Genomic DNA, 21,993 nt, shown 5'->3' with positions numbered 1-21,993 from the left:
TGCACTGCTGCTACCTTCAGAGCTGGGCTCCTAGCCACCAGCTGCTGCTCTCTAGCCGCCCAGCTCTGAAGGCAGTGCTGCCTCCAGCAGCAGCGCAGAAGTAAGGGTAGCAGTATCGCAACCCCCCTACAATAACCTTGTGACCCCCGCCCTCCCCCACAACTCCATTTTGGGTCAGGACCCCTACAATTACAACACCATGAAATTTCAGATTTAAATGGCTGAAATCATGAAATTTATGATTTTTTTAATCCTATGACCGTGAAATTGACCAAAATGGACTGTGAATTAGGTAAGGCCCTACTCATTGTGGATCAGGCAGAAACATGTCTTTTAAAAACAGTGGAGGTAATAAGCCAACCATTGTTGACTTGATGCTATCACAATAACTAAATAACTCAGTTCAGCACCTTGTATAAGTACTTCACTAAGTTAGGACAACAGATGCTTACGTAGCACCTTTCACCCAGAAAGATCCTAACATACTTTACAGATTGTTGAAGCTATCGATAGTTAAGACATACAATATCAACTTTATCCACCACTGTAATACAGTAACCTCTAGGATGAAAATATAGCAGCTGTTTCAGAGAAATAGCAATACAACACAACATTTTACAGTAGAAATTGAAGATTTTTTTTCCCCTAAACAAATTTTACAAGAATGGGGAAACTTAAGATATCAAGTTATAATCACCTAGCTGCAATACTGCAACTAATGCTCTTGCTTTTATAAAAAGTGCCATGCAATTTTTAATAACCATAAGAGGCCAGGATTTTCCCTTTTCATTTAATTTGAAAGACATTATCAGTATCAGGGGAATGCAATTTACCCTTTGTGTTAGGGCTTTGGAGCAATACTGACTCAGAACGCTACCCACAGAGTTGTTAACCACTTCTTACATCATATGCTGTATGCCTTTCTTGCAGATCTCCCATCCAAGTACTGAGCAGTTCACACTTAGCTTGGTTTGAAGTCTACCTTTAGATTTCCCATAGATAGGGCCCACTACAATAGTAACTATAAAAATAAGTCAGTATTTGTAGTTTTTAGATGACCTACATTAAAACTCTTCATTCATTTTCCAGTGCTCTTCTTCAAACAAGGTTGGAAAATCAGAATAACAAAGCTGAATCAAATATAAACTCCTCTCAAAGAACGAATGAGCCATTCTTTCAATCTGGTAGAAATCGTGCTTTAATAATCACTGGTTCCTGGCTGGTATGTATAAAGCAGACTCTTCCATTACTTCAATTTGGGGAGTTTTCTGGGATACATAATAGGTCAAAGGCTAATAGTGCTGTAAATTGGAATCCTATGTTTCTTATCGTTAACTACTCCTTCATTCACTTGATTGCTGCCCTGAGGCACCCAATGAAAGATATTTAACCTCTCTGCCTCAGTTTCCTCCATCTATAAAATGCCAAACTGTAAAACTAGTCTTTGAAAATATCATAGATAAAGCAATAAAATATCTCTCATTTATCAACGTTAACCATCAAAGCAAAAAAGAATCTCCTGTAAAAAGAACAATCTAATGTTAGAATTATTCGTAATCAGGGGACTCTGAAAGTCAAGTGCTAAAGAACCAGAAAGATGCAAAATTAGATCTTTCAAGCCCCGACATGCTCTGAACAGACAGCAGTCATTACTTCATGGTTGAAATACAGGAGGTCCCCAGTATACGTCTCCCCCTTATCTGTTGTTTCGCATATCTGTCGCTCGTCAATAGGGGAACATGTTCCAATTCACATCGGGCCCAATCTGCATATCTGTCATTTGCAGTACTTTACTGTAAGTTGCAAATGAGGGATATGCGGACCGACATGAATTGGAACACGTTCCCCTATTGATGAGCGACAGATATGCATAGCCACAGGTGGGCTGTGGCCCACCCACTTAACATCCAGGCCCACACCCGCAATACCGGCTCTGCTCCCGCCCCAATGCTTGCTCCACACCACCCACTCGGTGCTTCAGCTGGGGAGTGGGGTCAGGGTGCAGGCCTTGCCCTACTCCGCTTGCCTAGAACTCCAGCCATGGAGCGGCATTGGGGGCTTGCCCCACTCCGCTCGCACAGCCCTCCTGCCAGGAAGTGGGGTTGGCGAGCGGGGGCTTCCAAGCCCCCGACCCCTGCTCCCTGGCTGGGGCGCTGGAGCAGGGCCAGCCCCTGTGTCCCAACACAGCTCCCCAGCTTGAACTCTGGAGTGGGGCAAGCCCCTGCACCCCCACCCCGCTCGCTGGCAGAAGCACCAGGTGGAGCAGGACAAGCCCCTGACACCATCCCTGGCAGGAGCACCAGGATCCCCTGCCAGGTGGAGCAGGACAAGTCCCCGTTCCTGATCCCCTGCCAGACATAGCAGGATAAGCCCTCGCGCCCTGATCCCACTCCCCAGCAGGAGCCTGGGGGGCGGCAGGGCGGACCATGTGGGAGTGCAGGGGGCACACATTTTTCTGGGAGCCCCTGGCCAGCGCATTTATCATTTTTGTTCTTCCTCCCACCCCAAAGGCTGGCTGGAGGGGGAGAGAGGCCGCCAGATCACTCCTATCCCTCAGCCCCCCCGTCATTACCCGCACACCCTGGCACCCACCCAAGTGTCCCCTCCTGTCTACGCCACTGCTGTACCAGCAGGTCCCCGATATATGTCGTTTTGGTATTCGTGGCCCTTTTCAAGAACACAACCCCACGTATACTGGGGACTCCCTGTAAGAGGGTATGTCTGAGAGCAAAAGTGTGAACCAAGTGTCAGAAATAAAAGGAAGCAGGCTCATATGGTACCTTGTACTATGGTCTGATGTTTTAAGAGTTCAGAAAACACTGAAGGACTTTCAGTAAAGAAGTGACCTGGTTGGCAATCCAAGTATTGATGAGAATCCTACTGGCAGAATTCTATACAAACCAGAGTGAGAGGAGATAGATCAGCAAATAACAAATCTAAAACTATTCAGCTTAGACGTGACCATTAATCCATGTATAAGTCTGTGCCTCAACTGGATAACCCATAAATCAAAACCCAAAGATCATACCTGAAATGATGAGCTTCACTGTCTTGCTAATATTAGGCTTCAGAGGGAGCTCAGAATTTTTAATAACTTCACCAGTACAAATCACGGCATTTGACAATGACAGCGTGGTGTTCCAGGTGATCACACTTTCCTTTTTTTTTTTTTTTTTTTTTTCAAAAAACCTTAATATCACAGAAACTAATATTATTCTTCAAAATGAATTAGCTGAAGATAGAAAAAGGATTTTTTCCATTAATTTCTGCAAGAAGTATTACAATAGAATAAGTTGTACAAAAACCTACCACATTCACTGTCCCCTTTTCTTCAGGGAAGTTTCATTGGGATGGTATTACAGAAGTGCACATAATGTAGATGAGAGTCAAGGTATTTCAGACTTTAAAAATGTTATGAGAGCAGTCCTTAGAACACTCTAGCTTTAAATAGCGAAGAAGGGACAATAATTACTTTCTCTTTGGTTATCCAGAATGAAATCCTTTTAGAGAAGAAAAAGAAGAAGAAGAAACTTCTAAAACTGAAATTTCCCAAAACAGCAGAAGAGAAAGAAAAGCAAATTCAGAGTAAAAGGAGAGCTGATGCTAACAAAGAACAGCAACAAAGAAACTTTGTAGACTTAGCATGCGAGTGCAGTGCAGTGATCTGCTGCCGCGTAACTCCCAAACAGAAGGCCATGGTGGTGGAGCTGGTGAAGAAATATAAGAAAGCTATAACTTTGGCTATAGGGGATGGTGCCAACGATGTAAACATGATTAAAAGTAAGTCATCTATAAAATTTCACTGGCTATTTGGTTTTGGTTTTGAAGGTCTTACATCACTGTATTAGAAAGTGCTATTTTCCCTGAGTTCAGACAATCTTTTTTAACAATTGAAGTAGCTGTTTAGATACATAAAGAATAATTTGGGTCCGGAGAAATTTACAGTAGAGAATGGGAATTGTTAAATGACTGTATAAGCTGGAGTGTTATTGTGCATCTTCATTTGTTGAATAATATATCTTGTTTTAATAAACCTTGCTTATTCTATGTGGGACTCTTTTATTTATTTATTTGTTTGTTTGTTTTATTTAACGTAGCTGCTCATATTGGTGTTGGAATTAGTGGACAAGAAGGCATGCAAGCAGTCATGTCAAGTGACTATTCTTTTGGACAATTCAGATACCTGCAAAGATTACTATTAGTTCATGGCCGATGGTCCTATATAAGGATGTGCAAGTTCCTACGATATTTCTTCTACAAAAACTTTGCATTTACGCTAGTACACTTCTGGTACTCATTCTTCAATGGCTATTCTGCCCAGGTAAGAGAAGTGCTTTTCTAATATGAACTAGAAAAACTTATTTTTTGCCAAAACAAAATAATGGAGACCAACTTATTAAGTGATGATGTAATTTAAGCGAACAGCATGAAAGGAAGCAGCCTTTGCAGGTTCATGTTAGAGCCTTTCATATCATTGTGGTGGAATTCATACTTATTCTATTACTCATGCTTTGGAAATACTTTAATCGCCAGCTATAGTGCTATTGGTATCTTAATCTTCGCTAATTTAACTGTTTTCTGATCAATGTAGTTTATCATGTGTGCAGAAAAAAATAAGGGTATAGTAAATAATAAGAATTCCATGTACAGTTGGCTATTACAGCATAAAGCTTGAAATCAGTAGCGTGACTGAACTATGAACATTGTTTCTCTCCCACCACCTCATCTGGTAATCTCAGTCTCTCACTTCAGTTATTTGTGAAGTATCCCATCCCCTCGACCCTCTTCAAAAGGCCTGGAACTTGGGCTTTGCAAGTTTTATCTAATAAGATACTCCGTTGTTTTTGTCCCAGACTCTAGAGAATTTTGGTTCTATTTTTCTAAACAATAAATAGCTTGGGGGTGCATGTTATTAGCCAGAACTGTTGAAAAAGCTATTACTGTGGAACATTCCATTGCCTTCCATTTTGATACAATTATCTCTTCATTTATCAGCATTGCTACTTAGACATATATATGCCTGGGGGTAGTGAGGTAAAATTAAAGTAATTTTCCATCCTGAGTTGTCACCTGAAATAAGTAAAATATCCTTTGAGTTTAGCATAAATCATACAGTTGAAAGCACAAATACAAGACTATTATTTGTGTATTATTTGCACTAATTTGTGTTGCACTAATCTGTATATATTAAGACAAGGTCCCTACCCCAAAAAGCTTACAAGGGAAGATCACAGCCCGCAAGCTCCTCTTCCCAAGTGGACCAACTTGTAGAATCAGGGATTTAATCAGGCAAGTAGTTCCATGAGGTCAGTACTGCTATTTGCATGAGTGAGGGTCTGAGGATCTGCCCCTAATAGGCATCATACTGAGGTAGGAGGGAATGGAGTACAACAGTCATTGAGTACACCAGTCTTCTTATTAGCACATTTATTTTTCAGTTGTGTTAACCTTCTCAAACACTTTATGCTAAGTATCTATATCGTGTCAAGCTGTGGTAAACTCTCACAACAGTAAGCTCATGTATATGGGGGGGAAACTTAGCAACACTCTCTCTCATTCTTACTTCTGTGTGCATATGTATATGCATTCTTTTTACTGTTGGGAACTTAGTTTAGGGAGCTCATCCACCTGCTAATGTTTTCCTACTAGTCATATTCATAGAAGCCACATGCAAACTAACAAAATGGAGATAGTGACTTCTGTGGGAAATAAGATGGAGAGAAAATGACTGTAGCACAGAACATTAACTTAATGTGGGGAAGAAATAGGGAACAGCAAGAGAATTCCCCAAACCAAATATCTGTTTTTCTTGGAGTTATTGTCACCATGAGTGCTCCATGGTAGGACGTGCATGCGCTCGTGCACTCTTGATCAGAGATTTTAGTCAGCAGTGCAAACGAGTTTGTGCCTGCACTCTGTACATCCTTATGCCAATGCAAAGGTAAGTAGTGAGTGGTGGAACCTGCTACTGCTCCAGTTTCTTCTCAACCACCCTCGGTTCGAGATAGGGATTGCAGTGTCCACTACTTGTTTTCAGCTTCCTCAGTATTTTATGAGATTCCTTTTTGTTTTATTTTTATTTTACTTGTTTTATTTAGTTTTAGCAGAGATTTGTGCTTTTGGGAGGGTTCCCCCTATTCTTCCTTGGGGCAGCCAGGCTCTTCTACCCTTAGCCATTGTTGTCTGTGGCTTCCCTGCTTGGGTTATGCTAAAGAACCCAGGTTTCAAACCCTTCCAGACCTCCCACAAGTGTTTCCCCCCATCAGCAATGTGGATTCCAGTGGCCTCTGACACTCTCGGATCCAGCAAGGTCTGTACCAGGTTTAAAAGCAGATCTCGAAAGCGGAGGCAAGATAGATGGGAGCACTCCTTGAGGCCCGTGGGTCAGACAACAGAGTGGCAATGTACTATACAAATCATCATGGGGGAGCAAGATCCCAATCCTTATGTGCAGAATCACTGAGACTGTGGAAATGGTGCATTGTCCCACTGCATAGATATCTCAATGGTCTACCTGCTGGGTCTGTAAAACATAGTAGCAGAGTCCCTGAGCAGGCACTTCCACCAGAACAATGAGTGGGAACTCAGCAACTTGGTCTTTCAAAGCATTTGCCAGTCTTGAGGTCTCCTGGAGGTGGATTTGTTTGCAACACCATCCATCTTGTATGCCTATCCTCCAACACCATTGAGCCTCAAGGCTCTAAGCAAATTGAAGCAAGACCAGGCAGTAGCTGTCCTGATAGTACTATCCTGGCCAAGGCAAGTGTGGTTCCCAGATATGCTTGGTCTGTCTCTGTGAACCCCTCTTTGCCTTTCTTTCTCAATGGATCTCACACAAGACTCCGGCACCATAACCCACCCAAGTCTCTCATGCCTGCATCTCAAGGCCTGACTCCTTGATGGTTCTTGGGAATAAAATTGGTCTCCTCTCCTGAAGTTCACTCTGTACTCCTGAGCAGCAGGAAACCAGCCACAAAGAAAACCTGCAGAAATGGAGGTGCTTCCAAGTCTGGAGTGCCCATTGATTTTTATATTTGCTTCTGAATCTCTCCTTACAGACATTCTTGATTACCTGTGGATTTAAAAACACCTGGGTTGTCACTGATCTCCATTAGGCTTCACCTGGCTGTGAAAGGTTTATTTTGGCCTTTGCTAGTGTGACTGATTTATGTTACCAATTTGCCTGGGGCTTTAGGTAATTAGGCTGAGGCCGCAGGATTTTTAGGGGAGGAGATGAAGGAGCACATCAAGTGACTAGGTTTAAAGCTTTATTAATAAAATAATAGCGGTGAGTGCTGGGTGCTTTTTATGTTACTTAAAGGAAGGAAGAAAGCGTTAGTGCCCGAGCCCTAACCCATTTTTATACTTACACATGTATAATTTAAGGCTGGGCCAAGCTTGGATGTAACGTAAGAAGAGGGGGAAGGATAGATGAGTTTTTTGTTTTGTGCATAGGCCGTTTAGGGTTTGCTGTTGATTTTTGTTTTGCTTTAGCTTTTGGGAGGGTTCTAAGCCCTGGGTTTTTTTGAGGGCGTTTTTGTTTAGGGATTTTTGGATTTTGTGCTTTCTGTACTAGTTTGAACCAGCCTTTTGCGGCTTTTTTAGGTTTTTTAAAATATATTGGCTTTAGGGTTGCGAGACTGTTGTTTTTTTAATTTATTGGCTTTTGCCATTTTTTTTTAGGTTTGTTTGGTTTAGTCTTTATATTTACACCTTTAACCCCTTTTAAAAAAAATTTATGCATATATAGGCATTAGCAATATACCATGCTGGTACTTACCCAGGGGATACCAGGGGGGCAATTTCACTGTGATTGTGACATTTTCCCCCTTGACCCTGAATTAACCTTTCGTTGTGAGGGGTTACTATTCAGGTATTTAGTCTGGCAAGTGTTACCGTTGGCCTTATACACACGCAGCAATATAGCAAAAAAAAATTATTAGAGCAGCAATAGTTGCATACACCAGCCAGTAGTGGCTTTTGTGTTATTGGTAACATAGCAGAACATATTTTTTTGTTGACATAGATGCCCTATTTGAATGGCGGTGGCATTTTGGAAAAGGGCCAATTTTTTTTTTTAAGAATGGCTGCAAAGAAACCAAGAATTTTTTGTATATGTTTATAAAGTTTAACTGTTTAATTTTTTTTAGCTTTTGCAGAGTTAATTTTTAGCCTGATTTGCCAGGATTTTTTTTTTTTCATTTTTGAAGCGCCATTTTTACTATTTTTAGCTGGCTTTGTGTATTTGTAGCAAGCACTTTTTTAAATGGTTTGCTTTTTTGTTTTTGTTTGGTTTAGGTTTTTTTGTAGAGATGCTTTTTTTTTTTTTCCGGAGGCGGAGATAAGAATTATTACATGCCTCTCATAACAACCAAATTGCTGCTGCGTTTTTTTTGGCAGCACTAAAGGGTTTGTATATTAGAATATATCGAGACAATTTATTTTCTAGGTTTGAAATGGTGCAGACATTAGCTAAGGCTTGTTTAGTTCAAAGACTGTGCACAAATTTTTGAAGGATTTGTTTAAAAAGAGTGGAGTGTTTTTGTCAAAAGGTGAGGTTGGGGCTACCTTTAGTTCTACTCCCCCTTTAGGCAAAAGCTTACCCTGCCTTTTTTTTTTTTTTTAACATTTTTTTCAAACTTTTTTGTTACATTTGACACAGGTTAGCGAGTAACACAGCCTGGATTCTGAAAGCATAGCTTAATAATATTTACCTTTGCCTATATATATTTTTAAGACCAGGAGGTTGACAAACTCCTATATTCTTTAGAGTTTGGTTTAACAGAGCAAGATTTGTTTAAAAGGAGTAATTTTTGAACAAAGTATTGTTTTTGGATTCTTTTTTTTTTTTTAATAACATTTTTTTATACAGGTGCTACCACTATTTGCCCATATGTTTATATTTTTTAGAGTTGTGTCTTATATAGAAAATACCACCTGAACATGCTGTGACTGCCCAATCCACTGGATAGCCGTTCTTAAGGACCTATTCATTGTGGACATTTGCAGGGCAGCAGCCTGGTCCTCCATTCACAGGTTCACCAGGCACTTGCTATCCTACCAGCTTTCAGAGCAGATAGTCTTTGGTGACACTGTCCTCAGAATTGTGTTGGATCCGCCTTCTCAGCACCTGTCTCCACACTCTCCAACAATGTAGCACCTATACGGACAATAACTCAAAGGAGAGGTTGCTTATCTGTACAGTAATTTGAGTTCTTTGAGATGTTTTGTCCCTGTGAGTGCTCTGCTGCAGTCTTCTGGGCTTCGTAGTTGAGAAGGAACTGGAGCAACAGCAGGATGGTTCTCTCCCTATGTGCCCTTGCACCAGAGCCCAAGAAAGTATAGTGTGCTGGCATGGCCCCGTGGAAACTGCTGACTAAACACTCCTATCAAGAGTGTACGGGTGTGCACACTTCGTATGGTAGGGCACCCATAGGGATAAAACATCTTGAAGAACTCAAGTTACTGTACAGGTAAGTAACCGCTCAGTTTTCATGCAGATGTTCTGAGGAATAAAAATAAACACTGTAAACAAAACTAATAAAATAGTATATTTTTTAGTTTTTTTCCTGGAGCTGGTCAAAAATTTTCTCACTAACATTTTCCCACAGAAAATATTAGTGGGAACATGTCTATGTTGACAAAAGGTGTTGTTTTTTTAAAATCAAAACAAAGGGCAAAACATTTTGACCCAATCCAAATGCTTTGTTTTAATTTCCCCCTACCCCAATTTTATATTAAATTTAAGGCTGAACTTGAAACTAAACGTTTTGATTGGCCCCAAATGAAACTTGTTCAGAGACTTCTTTTCAGGGAGAATTTCTAAAGTTGGACTCTTTGTTCTGATTCAGGACAACAATAACAAAAATGTACAAATGTCAGAATTTCCTATGGAATTGAAACGGAGTTTCCACTAGTTTTAATTACATCTGTAAGGTATCAGTTCTTAATGTGATCACTGCTGGTATAGTACACTTGTGGTCAAAATCTGTTCTCAGATCAACTTGTGTAACTGTTGCTGACCAGTGGAAGTTGAATGTATGTAGCTAGGGAACAAATTCTGTCCTTTTAATGGTCACCTGTATATTATGCTGCTTTAGTAAAAAGGGTGTGTATTTTAACACACAAGCTCAAAGAACTATTTCAAGACCCTAGAGGCCTGGTGGGTTAATGCACATTAACTTTAAACCCACAAAACCTGGCAATTCAATCAGTTTTCTTAATATTCTTGTTTAGATTAGATTGTTTCTGAATTAACTTTTTAAATGAAAATGATGCAACTAAATATAAAGTAATATCTAATTAATAAATTGATATTTATTTTCTATTGCAGACCGCTTATGAAGATTGGTTTATCACGCTTTACAACGTGTTATATTCCAGTCTTCCAGTTCTTCTGGTTGGCTTGCTTGACCAGGTATACTACTATGCTATTAAGAAAAAAAATTCCAAATGAATTTTAGAAGCAATTGTTAAAGAAAAAGATCAGAGTAAACATAATTGAAGTAACTTTTACTTCTAATCTGTGACATTTTTAGGTTGCTAGATATCCTATTTATTAGAGGACAATAAGGCGTGACCTGCTAGACTAGACAAAGCTAACCAACTTCAAATACGTTCAGAGTTGAATTGATCTGCTCAAATGTTTGTAGGTCTTAGCAGACAGCTTTTCTCCATGAAGCTAATTGAAAATGTTGTAGGTATCTTTTCATTAATAACTAGAAATACCTGACATAACAATTGCTGTGACTTTCTGTTCAGTCACTTGCTAGAGGGCAGGTCCCATTAATCCCATTGGTAGTATTAACGCATAACTTAATTGAAAGGAATACATCTCCATAAGTGTAGATTAGAATTGGATGGTGATAGCTTTCTTCACAATGGCCTGATTCAGCAAAACAGTTCAGCACATAATTCCAACTGACTTCAACAGAACTGAAGTACATGGTTAAAGTTAGCCATATATTTAAGTGCTTTGCTGAATCAGGGCCAATATGTATGTACAGTACTGTAGAATGACATTAATGGGGTTGATTATGAAGTATACTTGCATTATTTATCTTCGATTATAGTGTTAGAAGGTATTTCTATTTTTAAAACCATTTTCAATGGGAATAAATTTGGCAAAAAAAAATTATGCTGAAAACTGCAATATTTTATTTTTAATCTGAATGGGTCTTAGATTTTATTTTAGATTTGCTTGATTTTTCCAAATTTGGCTTGTCTATAGATTTTGCATGCATAGAAATGCTGTGCATTTTTATGGTGGGGGGGAGGTGTAGAAGAAAAGAAATTTCAATAAATTCATGCAGTATGTATGCGTTAGAGATTTAAAAAAGAAAAAGGCAAGGAAATTGAGTTGCATTTCCCACAAAAATGTGCTAGCACTACCTTTTTGCATTTATATATTATAATAGACTCTTTCCATTATGCTGGGCATTTTTGCACACTATTATGGAAATATTTACACATAGGTGTGAATGGAAGATATAGAAATGGTAAATCATTTGAGTGATGGAAGGAAAAATGTACCATATTCTTAGATCTTCATATTCAATATTCATATTGAATAAATATAAAGTCTAGGTTTTGGTGGCATTTCTTCCTTTCATTTCTATACCAACACACTGCTATTCTAGAGTCTCTGTCCATTTTCTAACTATTTAAAAATATAGCTTGCATTCATATATGCATATATGAATTCAAGTTCTGTATTTTTTTTTTTAAGCTTCAGATTTTTATCACTTTTGGGATTAATACGGAGGTAATCTGTTGGCTTGTCTTGCTTAACTCCCCTATCCTCCCACCCTAAAGCTAAATGTTGATGGGGGAAGAGTTATACAGTGCTTCAGGCTCTATGGCACCGATTTATTTCTAACTGCTGTAACTTTTCTTTTATTAAGGATGTGAGTGACAAACTTAGTCTTCGGTTCCCTGGTTTGTATATATCTGGACAGCAAGACTTGCTTTTTAACTACAAGAAATTCTTTGTAAGCTTAATACATGGAATTATAACATCACTGATTATTTTCTTCATACCGTACGGAGCTTATCTTCAAACCATGGGGCAAGATGGAGAGGCACCTTCAGACTACCAATCATTTGCTGTCACTGCAGCCTCTTCTCTCATAGTTGCAGTCAATTTTCAGGCAAGTACATTTATCTTCATGATCTCCCCTGCTGCTCTGAAAGCACATCTTTGTGAGAATAAACACTTAATTATCATTCAGTTTAAATCTTTTTGCATATTGATATACTTTTGCCTGGTTACTATCTTCCTCTCTGGTATATTCACAGAATATTCTATATTGTATTAAAACTATATAATAAATAGTGTGACCCAAGAATCTGCATAACAGATAGTTTGCAGAATATTCAATTACATGCTTCTGACTTCTACATCAGAAATTCATTGTGAGTTATCTGATTTACTTTCAGATGGGTTTGGATACCTCTTACTGGACTTTTGTTAATGCTTTCTCAATATTTGGGAGTATTGCACTTTACTTTGGTATCATGTTCGACCTTCACAGTGCTGGAATACATGTTCTCTTCCCATCTAGCTTTCAGTTTACAGGTCAGTGTTTTGTTTTGTATTCTTGCGTTCTACCTCAAATGGTTATGTAACTAGAGTAAACACAGTATCAAAATATCAGTTTATCAGATGTGATTTGATGCCCAGTAAGTAGAGGTGAATGTTAACTCACTTTAGAAAAACATTGCCTAGTTTATACGGGGTCAACATGTGTGTCTTAATCAAAATGGTTTTGTTGAAGTAACTACCTGTGTTGTGCAGTGTAGGGTGTTGCGTACAAAGGAACAAAGTAAAAAGTGATCTGCAGCACAGAGTAAAGGGAAACCTGTGATCCTACATTGAAGGCTGCTCTGTGGCTGCCAAGTTACTCCTGCACATCAGTGGGTGTAAGGTTCAAAGGTGAATCTAAGTTGCCTACTCATGCAATTGTATCACATCTCATGACATTTGATGTTTCCTATAACTTTAGCTATAATTTAAAAAAGAACATATGATTCTCAAGCAAATTTTTCTAGGCTTCTTTGCTGTGAAAAGGCTTGAAAATGTAACCCAACTGCACCCTAAAGGATCAAAAACTAGAAGGCAAATAAAAAGAATTCCAAACTTTTTATTTCTAAAAAGGTCTCAAGATTTTGGGGGGCCTGACTCCAAATTTGTAACTGGTTTGGGTTGGTAATACTTTAAGTGCCTTATGTGCTTACTGAACATGCTTGAGATTACCTTTTTTTGCCCATTGTCCTTCACCCTTCCCGCCTTTTTAATTTGTGACCTGGGTAAGTGAGTGGATGTGCAATGGGCTTTAGACTTATCTTCCCAAAGACTGTCAGGTGCCGAAACTTACTTGAAACCATATCATATTTCAAGTATCAGAGGGGTAGCTGTGTTAGTCTGGATCTGTAAAAAGCAACAGAGAGTCCTGTGGCTCCTTATCCAATACATCTGTTAGTCTATAAGGTGCCACAGGACTCTTTGTTGCTTTTTACATATCATATTTGTGCATAACAAATTTCCTGCTGCATACTGGTTTCAGTTGTGACTACATCCCTGTGCAAATTACTTTCAGTTCGATATCAAAATCAATCTGAGAAAAATCCTGTGTTGCTTCCTGTACAACATAGTCATGATCTTCATCCTCTGCTTTTTAAAAGTGCTTCAGATTTTAGAATTTGTTCTGTCTGGTTGCTTAAATTAAACATTAAGTTTGAACTGCACTACGCTGTATGTATATTACAATGATCCTAGAGGTTTCTCTTAATCACAGTTTTTGCCCATTAAAAGTAATAAAAAAAACCACATGTGCCAGCCACATACTTGTTCTCACCCTAACTTATCCCTTAAAGAGTTTTATAAGTTAATACATTGAAAAGGAAATACAAATGTTGTTATAAATTTGTAGCACATTTGCTGGGCTCTCTCCTTACCTCAAACTTTTTCTTGGTAGTGGCTTATTTTAGATTTTGATACGGTTATATTCAAACACATTTGGAATACTTCAATTATACATTTCAGGGCAGGAAACATGAATTTAATTTGTTGTGCTGTATAAATTTAATTGAAAACAGATACAGACTAACTTTCACTCTTACTTTTCCCAGGGACTGCTCCAAATGCTCTAAGACAGCCATATCTCTGGTTGACAATACTTTTGTCAGTTGCAATTTGTTTGCTTCCTGTTGTTGCACTAAGATTTTTGTCAATGACAATTTGGCCTTCAGAAAGTGATAAAGTAAGTAGAAAAATTTGGTTATTTGAACTGTATTTAGTTATATAAGTCAATAATATTCTTAATGTTCAGAAAATAAGTTTTTGCCAAAAGCTGTGAATGGACGACAGGGGATGGATCACTTGATGATTACCTGTTCTGTTCATTCCCTCTGGGGTACCTGGCATTGACCACTGTCGGAAGACAGGATACTGGGCTTGATGGACCTTTGATTGACCCAGTATGGCTGTTCTTATGTTCTATAAGGATAATTTAATTAGGATTGTGCATCTGACTTCCTCATGAGCCTGAATACACCCTAAAATGGCAACTTAGGGGTTCTCTTTTAAATCCTAACCAAACTGGCAGTTTGGGAACCTTGCTAGAGATTGGTGCTCTGTTGCTTTGCCACTGCAATGGAGCAAGGAGTGTCAGTGCCTTGAGATGGTCTTCTCAATACTCTCCCACTAAGTCTGTTTCTGCCTCTGTCTGATCTGCTGTCTTCCTCAGTAAGTGCTGGCCCACATGTATTTCCTTCTGCCACCTCTACCTCACCTGCTGACATTTCTCTCTTTTCCTTTCTTTAACTTCTTATTCTCTCCTTCCTCTTCTCTTTGTTCTGTAGGGTAGAAGAGTGAAGATCTTCCCTCCCAAACAGTATGCCCCTTTTCTCCATATCTCTCAATGGTGGGGAGTGACTGAAAGAAAAGACACACACACACACACACACACACACACACACACACACACACACACACAGACTGACAGTGTGGTGAGTCAGTAGGGAAAGTGGAAGATCAGACAACAGACCTGCGCCAAGAAAGCTGCATCAAGAAGGAGATAAAGCCCTATCACAGCAATGGAGTCCATAGTGCAAATGGCTCTGTTTGAGGGGCTTGATTTTTGGTATCTCAGCTGGCTCTCTCAAGCCAGAGAGTTGAGCAATTCCAGAGTGCTTCAGGTTTAACAGATAAAGCACAAAAATACCTGGTACCATTTGCGGTGGGTGATGCTGCTGAAGACATCCATGTACCTCACCCCCTCACTGATGAGGAAAAGAGAGACTACACAAAAGTGAAAGAGGCTTTTGTCGGCCATTTCGTAGACAGACAGACTATTACATATGAAAGGGCCAAATTTAATAGGAGGTTCCAGGAACAAAGAGAAACAACTGTGATTTTCATTACTGTATTTCGTAGGCATGCTGAACATTGCAAATACAAAGCATTAAAAGAATAACAAATAGGAGACAGGATAGTTGTTGGCATAAAATAATTCAGTTTATGAGCACAGCTTCAGTAGATCCAAATGTCACACTAGCAAAAGTGAGAATACAAGAAACCATAAAGAAACAGCAATATAATTTATATGCTAGCAGCATATGGGAGACTGCATCAGACAATATTGATATAGTAAAGAGGAAAGACATAAATTAGAAAATAAGAACAGGGCACAACTAGAGAGCGAGAGACCAAAGAACCTTAATAGGAGGGAAACTTGGAAAAGCTGTGGAAGATGCAGCAAGACACATGCCATAGCCGTCAACAATGTCCAGCCAAAGAGACGATGTAGGAGATGCCAGAAAATGGGACTTCCTGCAGGTCACAAGCTAAGAGGGAGTGTTATCAGACAAGCCCGTACTTTTAGAGGCTATATTCTCAATAGAATAGAGAACACCTTGGTACGCAAGCAGGCATCAAAATAGATTAAACCTTTAATTTAAAACTGATACTGGGGCAGCAATCACTGCAATTCAATACATAAATAAAAATCGTAAGCAATCCCGGAACAGAGATCTGCAAAGATCAAATAAGATTCTACATGGAGCTAGGAACAATACATTGGATGTTTGTGGCCAGTTCCTTGGAAACCTGGAGAAAGGACAGAAAAGTCTTCCACCAATAATATATGTAATACAAAGACTGACAGCTCCCTCAACTGGGTTGCCAGCAATACAAGGACTACACCTAATAGAGAAACTGGAATGCACCAATGGCAAAAAGCAAGTGCAGGGGATGAGCACAACAATCCATATGGTGGCCCAGTTTGAGTAGGCAAATTCAGACCTCAGCAGAGGGTTGCAAGGTATGTAACAAGGAAGAACAATCACTAGAACCATTACTGTCTACAAAGTTCTCTAACAGATCTTTGCAGCGGGTAGCAGCAGATTTTTTTTTTTTCTGGAAAGGTCATACGTACATTATTGTAGTCTATTACTTCTCCAGATATATTGACGTGATTATACTTACACAAACTTCCTCAGCACAGGTCATACAGAAACTGAAGTCAATATTTACAAGACAACATTCTGAAACATGGGGTTACCATCCATCCGTATTTCCTCGGACATGTCTGGCTTTTGAGTCTCTAAATAGCCGTCCGGGAGGAATTGGTAACAAGGTTAAAATGTCCGGGGGGGTTTTCCTCCCTCGCCTCCCTCCTTCCCTTCCATGCAGAGTGCGGCTGCTGATTGGGCAGCTGGGCCGATTGAGCCGCTCCCATTGGCCTCCAGCAGCCAGAGCCCTCCCCTGCTCCCCCCTTCCTCTGTCTGCAGCCCTGTGTAACACACAAACCGACCCACCGGGCAGCGTGTTTTGCCTACACGTAGAGCCAGAATGGTAAGGGGAGTCCGGGGAGGGGGGCAGTCAGGGAGCGGGGGAGTGTTGGATGGGTCCCCGGCCTCCACCTGCCACCCCCCCTCCGCATGTCCCCCCCCGTGAGCCCCCTTCCTCCCTGCCTGCCTCTCCTTTGCGTGCTTGTACTGCCAGAGCCAGCAGCAACTGCTGTCTGCTGCCCCTGGGTCCTAGCGTCCCCCTTTCACTAATGGGAAGGCAGGCTGCCCTTCCACCCTAGCCCTGAGCCTCTCCAACGCCCCAAACCCCTCATCCCCCCGCACCCTAATCCTCTGCCCCAGCCCTGAGCCTCCTCCTGCATCATGAACCCCTCATCCCCAGCCAGAGCCCTCATCCCCCCACACCCGAATCCTCTGCTCCATCCCTGAGCCCCCTCCTGCATCATGCACCCCTCATCCTCAGACCCACAGCCCTCACCCCTGCATCCCCTCCTATCCTCAAACCCCCTCCCCCTTCCCACACACCTCCTCCTTCCCTCAAACTTCCTCCCAAAGCCTGCACCCCCTCCCTTTGCACCACCTCCCACCCCCAAACTCTATCCCAGAGCCTGCACCCCTCCTGCACCCTAATCCCCAGTCCAGGACCTGCACCCCAGACCTCCTCCCCCCACCCAATCCCCCTCCCAGAGCCTTAGGCAGGTGGGGGGGGGGGGTTCTGGGCACCACCAAAATTTCTACAACCCTGCCACCCATGCGAGTGGATAAGGGTCGGGGCAGTCAGGGGACAGGTAGGGCCCTAGGGGGGCAGTTAGGGTGGGGGGGTTCTCAGCAGGGGGCAGTCAGGGGACAAGAAGCGGGGGGGTTGGGTTCTGAGGGGGGCAGTCAGGGGGTGGGAGGGAGTGGATGGGGGCGGGGCAGGGGCGGGGCTTTCTCTTCTCCCCCCCCCCCCCCAGTGTCCTCTCTTTTGATTGTGGAAATATGGTAACCCTATGAAACATTCCTAGCCTTTGCATAGGATTTGGATTTTGCACATTGTAATAGTAGTCCACACTATACCCTGAGCAGCGGGGAGGTGGAGAGAGCATTTCAGATTTAAAAAGACTTCTGCAAAAATCAGTGGACTCATATAAAGCACCACAGGCATATCGGTTAGCACCGCTTGTGTCTGGATTATTTCCAGTAGAACTTCTAATGGGACGATATCTACCTGTGGCTCCGATACAGCTTAAACTGAAGTGGGCATACCTGAAGGAATTTAGAAAATGGAATGCTAAAATAAAAATTTGGCAGCAACAATACTTCAATGTTCAGCACAAAACAAAAGCACTTTCTGAACTGAGACCAGGGAACACAGTGTGGCCCAAAAGTTGCCAGAGTTTCAGAATTACTCTGAACTTGGCAGAAACTCCCAAATGTTACCTAATGGCAACTCCAAAAGGACTTCTCCAGGGGTCTCTGGTTCATTTTCAGTATTTCCCAACACAACACCGAGGGGATCTGGGACCTGTCAGGAACTGAGCCCCCTCCACAGGGAAACTCAACAGAAATGAGGACACTGTCTGAAGACTGGTCAGACCCCCTCAAAGACTTGATCTTTAAAATACTGCTCAGGACTATGTAAATGCAATTCATAAGGGGACATACTAGTGTAAATAGTTTTAAGGAATTTGACGTTTATTTTTAGTGTGTGTGTGTGTGTGTGTGTGTGTGTGTGTGTGTGTGTGTGTGTGTGTGTGTATATATATATACACACCAGAGGTGGCCAAACCGTGGCTTACGAGCAGCATGCGGCTCTTTTACAATTAAACTGCGGCCCACGGAGTACCCCCTACAGCCTCTCCTCCATTCTCCATCTACCAGACTTGGGGGGAGCTCGGGGCTTCTGCCCTGCAGCAGTGTGGTGGGGCTTCGGGCTTCTGCCCGGGTGAGATGGGGGGTCTTGGGGCTTCAGTCTTGTGGGGTGCACCTGCCGAATATCATGGCTTCAGCAGGAGAGGGGCTGAATCCCCAGCAGGCACACCCCATGGGGCTGAAGCCCTCAGACCCCCTCCCCACAGGGCAGAAGCTCCTAGCCCCACCACCCTGCTTCAAAGCAAAAGCCCCACTCTGACTGGCACGCCATGACTCTCGGACTTCTGAAGATTGTTGTAAGTGGCTCAGAGGGTCAGTAAGTTTGGCCACCCCTGGTATACACGGTTGATAATTTAAGTTTTAATTTTTTATTAGAAAGAAAATAGGATGTGAAGTAGCCAGAGAGTTCCTGGTCATCAACAGTTACGAGAGAGGACCAGGATGTGTTGCAGTGGGGAGCTTAATAAATGTGGGAATTTCTTGGTCAGGGAGTTTTCTAGTTGCTGCTTAAAGCATGACTTTGTGTCTGTCCTCACACTAAAGTGATGATACCCATATCTGATCTAAGGAAGCCTATTCTAGCATCCCCATCACATCCACAGCCAGCAGAATGAGGTGCAGGCAGTTTCCAGGCAAACTAAATACTTTCTGGTAATTGGGCTGGTTGGGAGTGATGGGGTGTGTGTGTGTGTGTGTGTGTGTGAGAGAGAGAGAGAGAGAGAGGGGTGGGGGAATGGGGTTTGAGAATCTTCATTGTTAACATTGGATCGTCTGCAGAATTTTATATATACTTTTATTTAATCATGATCTTAAGTATTTTAGTGCTGAGCCCATCCATAGGTCCGAAACTTTCTAAATAATCCTTATCTTAATACCAGTGCCCTGACATTCTGCTATGGCCAGACACATGTCTGCCACAACTATTAAAACAGGCTTTCATATATTTGTCTTCCCTATACTTAGCCACTGCTATGTGTCCAGATTGCAAACCGAATACAAAAACCCTCCCAGGCTCACTTTGGATAAAAAAACTGCCATTTTTGGCTTCAGACTATATTATAGTTTTGTTTGTATTTACCACTTTAAGTTTGTGGCAAGAGGCAGCAGTGGTTTCTTTTTGGGTTTGTGTTTGTTTGTTTGTTTTTACCTAGAACTGGCAAGAGAGCCCCACATGGAATAACGATTGTGATTACTAAAATCCTATTGTCTTTTAGATTTTATTTTTAAAGCTATTGCCATCTGTAAAGAAGAAAATAAGCTTAGATACAAATATCAAATTTTTCATTTTGTTTACTACACAACATGCCCACTCTAGCTTGGAATGCCTTAAAAAGTTAATAAAAATGCAAAATAAAATAATTTAAAAACACTTTTTTTAACATGTGCTTCTGGTTTTAATTCAGGTAAATTTTAACAAGAAAATAACTCTTTTATAAAACTTGTAACACTTTAAAGTTACCATCACGTTGTTCCCAAGATGTTAAGTACAAATGAGCACCTATTTTCCCTCTAAATTAACCTGTTACAAATTTTCCTTTCATAAAGATTCAGAAGAACCGTAAGAAATACAAGGCTGAAGAACAGTGGAAGCGAAGGCAGAGCACTTTTCGTCGAGGGATATCAAGCCGTCGTTCTGCTTATGCTTTCTCACATCAACGGGGATATGCTGATCTTATTGCTTCTGGACGTAACATACGTAAAAAACGGGCACCTTTAGATGCTGTGCTACGCCACAAGGTGGCTGAAGGTAGACAAGTTGGTGAAACCAGCTGATAATTGTCTAGCATTTAAGTTCTAGAAGACAGGCTTTTTAGGAAAATGATTGCACAAAGAATGTTTATTTTTTATGGAAGACTCAGGATTTTTTTAAAAACCAGATGACATGAGGCTATGAAGACTTCACAATTTTCTTACAAAACTGCTTGGTTTGGGACTATTGAAAAATAATAAAACCAAGAGGTGTTTTTTTGTTTTGTTTTTTAAATAAATCCTAATCCTTGTGCAAATATAATGTGAAACTGAAGGATATATAAAATTCTAGGGTCTAAAAACCTAGAGTTTTAATTTTTTAAATGATGCTCGGAACTGTTAAATTTTATCCCTTTTTTTTTAAATTAGAATCATGAAATAAAATTGCAGCACACATTTCATACCTTACTTTAAAGATGAACAGCTGAGAAGCAATCAAACTGTATGTGCCACTTTGTTAAACAATTTTATTTATACAATGGTAAAGGTGAATTAGATTAATATTTTTTTTCCTTTGGGGGAGCCATGCCATCTGACCCTTTATACAATTAAATTAGGCTCCATGGTGGTATGTTGTAGTCACTCACATACTCGGAACAGATTAACACATTTTAGTGAAAATACAATCACAGTTATAGGTGTGGTTACAGTCCATTCCTGTTTACAAAATGGTTGTCTATTGCACTTTTTTCACTCTTACGGCTCCATCACTGGCTTGGTTTATTCTTTAAATAACTTCTCTGTGTCTCAGGAGGAGAGTGATCTGGAGTTTTTGAAACACTTTCCCTGAAATATTTGTGTGTCTACCTTCTTGTACAGTATTTTATGAAGTTATTTGGTTATTGGAAAACTGCCTTTTGAATTGACAGATGTGATTGTTCATTCAGTTGAGTTTCATAATGCAATACACATTGTAAGACTAGATAAGGAAGAATAGTCCACTTTTAAGTTGAACATACTTCATTTGGTAATTGTTCAACAGTGTCCTTTTTTTGTACATATTACACACACACTCTCTCTCACTCACTCGCTCACCTAGTTTCCTTAACTTTAAGATGTATAAATGTTTCACCTTTTTTAATATAATACTGACTTACACCGGCATTAATAACTGTTCCAATGTTTTTTAATAGGGCATAAACCCAATGTGTACAGTTAATCTTTTAGATATCGGCAAAGAAGTGTACATTTCATAATTTTAATGGCGCAAATGCAAGAAAGTTTACAGTTTTTTCTTTTAATAAGTAAATGGATGGGAGCAGTATAGTTAATTTTAAAGAAAAGGAAGTGTATAATTTCAATTTCTCTCATTGAGAGATGTGGGAATGGTCAACAATACAAGTGTCAGTCTTCTAAATTGGGTGCAATATTAATTTTAATATGCAAATTGATATGGATATATTCCAGTTACATGTAAGTGAGGCTTAATATGTAACATATTTTGTTTATAGATAATAAATACTTTCATAAAATGTCTTAAATTTTTAATCTTTTGACCAATGTGGAAAACAAAGTGGTTTTTACCATTTTTATGTTTTATTTGAATGATTATTAAACAATTCTGCGTAAATGAGGTTGATGCTA

The 21,993-nt window shown here is 40.4% G+C and overlaps 1 protein-coding gene and 1 long non-coding RNA gene across 4 annotated transcripts in view; one reads left to right on the top strand and one right to left on the bottom strand.

Annotated features, from left to right (window-relative positions):
* Positions 1-21,993, top strand: part of ATP8B1 (ATPase phospholipid transporting 8B1) — a 125,975-nt gene extending 103,982 nt beyond the window's left edge. For both annotated transcript variants that reach the window (XM_065598792.1, XM_065598791.1), the window contains exons 21-28: positions 1,090-1,222; positions 3,492-3,780; positions 4,098-4,321; positions 10,334-10,417; positions 11,904-12,149; positions 12,439-12,577; positions 14,131-14,261; positions 20,206-21,993. In XM_065598792.1, the coding sequence (XP_065454864.1) occupies positions 1,090-1,222; positions 3,492-3,780; positions 4,098-4,321; positions 10,334-10,417; positions 11,904-12,149; positions 12,439-12,577; positions 14,131-14,261; positions 20,206-20,433 (1,474 nt within the window). In that variant the 3' untranslated portion in view covers positions 20,434-21,993. The remainder of the gene's footprint in view (positions 1-1,089; positions 1,223-3,491; positions 3,781-4,097; positions 4,322-10,333; positions 10,418-11,903; positions 12,150-12,438; positions 12,578-14,130; positions 14,262-20,205) is intronic.
* On the bottom strand, positions 2,583-16,631 carry LOC135984212 (uncharacterized). 2 transcript variants are annotated; one of them, XR_010602114.1, is made up of 5 exons: positions 16,487-16,631; positions 14,793-14,935; positions 12,040-12,197; positions 3,029-7,072; positions 2,583-2,891 (listed from the first exon to the last, which is right to left on the bottom strand). It is a non-coding gene; the product is annotated as an uncharacterized LOC135984212 (long non-coding RNA). The 2 variants fall into 2 exon arrangements; XR_010602113.1 differs by lacking the exon at positions 14,793-14,935.

The sequence above is a fragment of the Chrysemys picta genome, chromosome 6, assembly GCF_011386835.1.
Source record: "Chrysemys picta bellii isolate R12L10 chromosome 6, ASM1138683v2, whole genome shotgun sequence".
Taxonomy (NCBI): domain Eukaryota; kingdom Metazoa; phylum Chordata; order Testudines; family Emydidae; genus Chrysemys; species Chrysemys picta.
The sequence above is the reverse complement of the archived record's forward strand: the minus strand, read 5'-3'. Positions and strand labels throughout refer to the sequence as shown.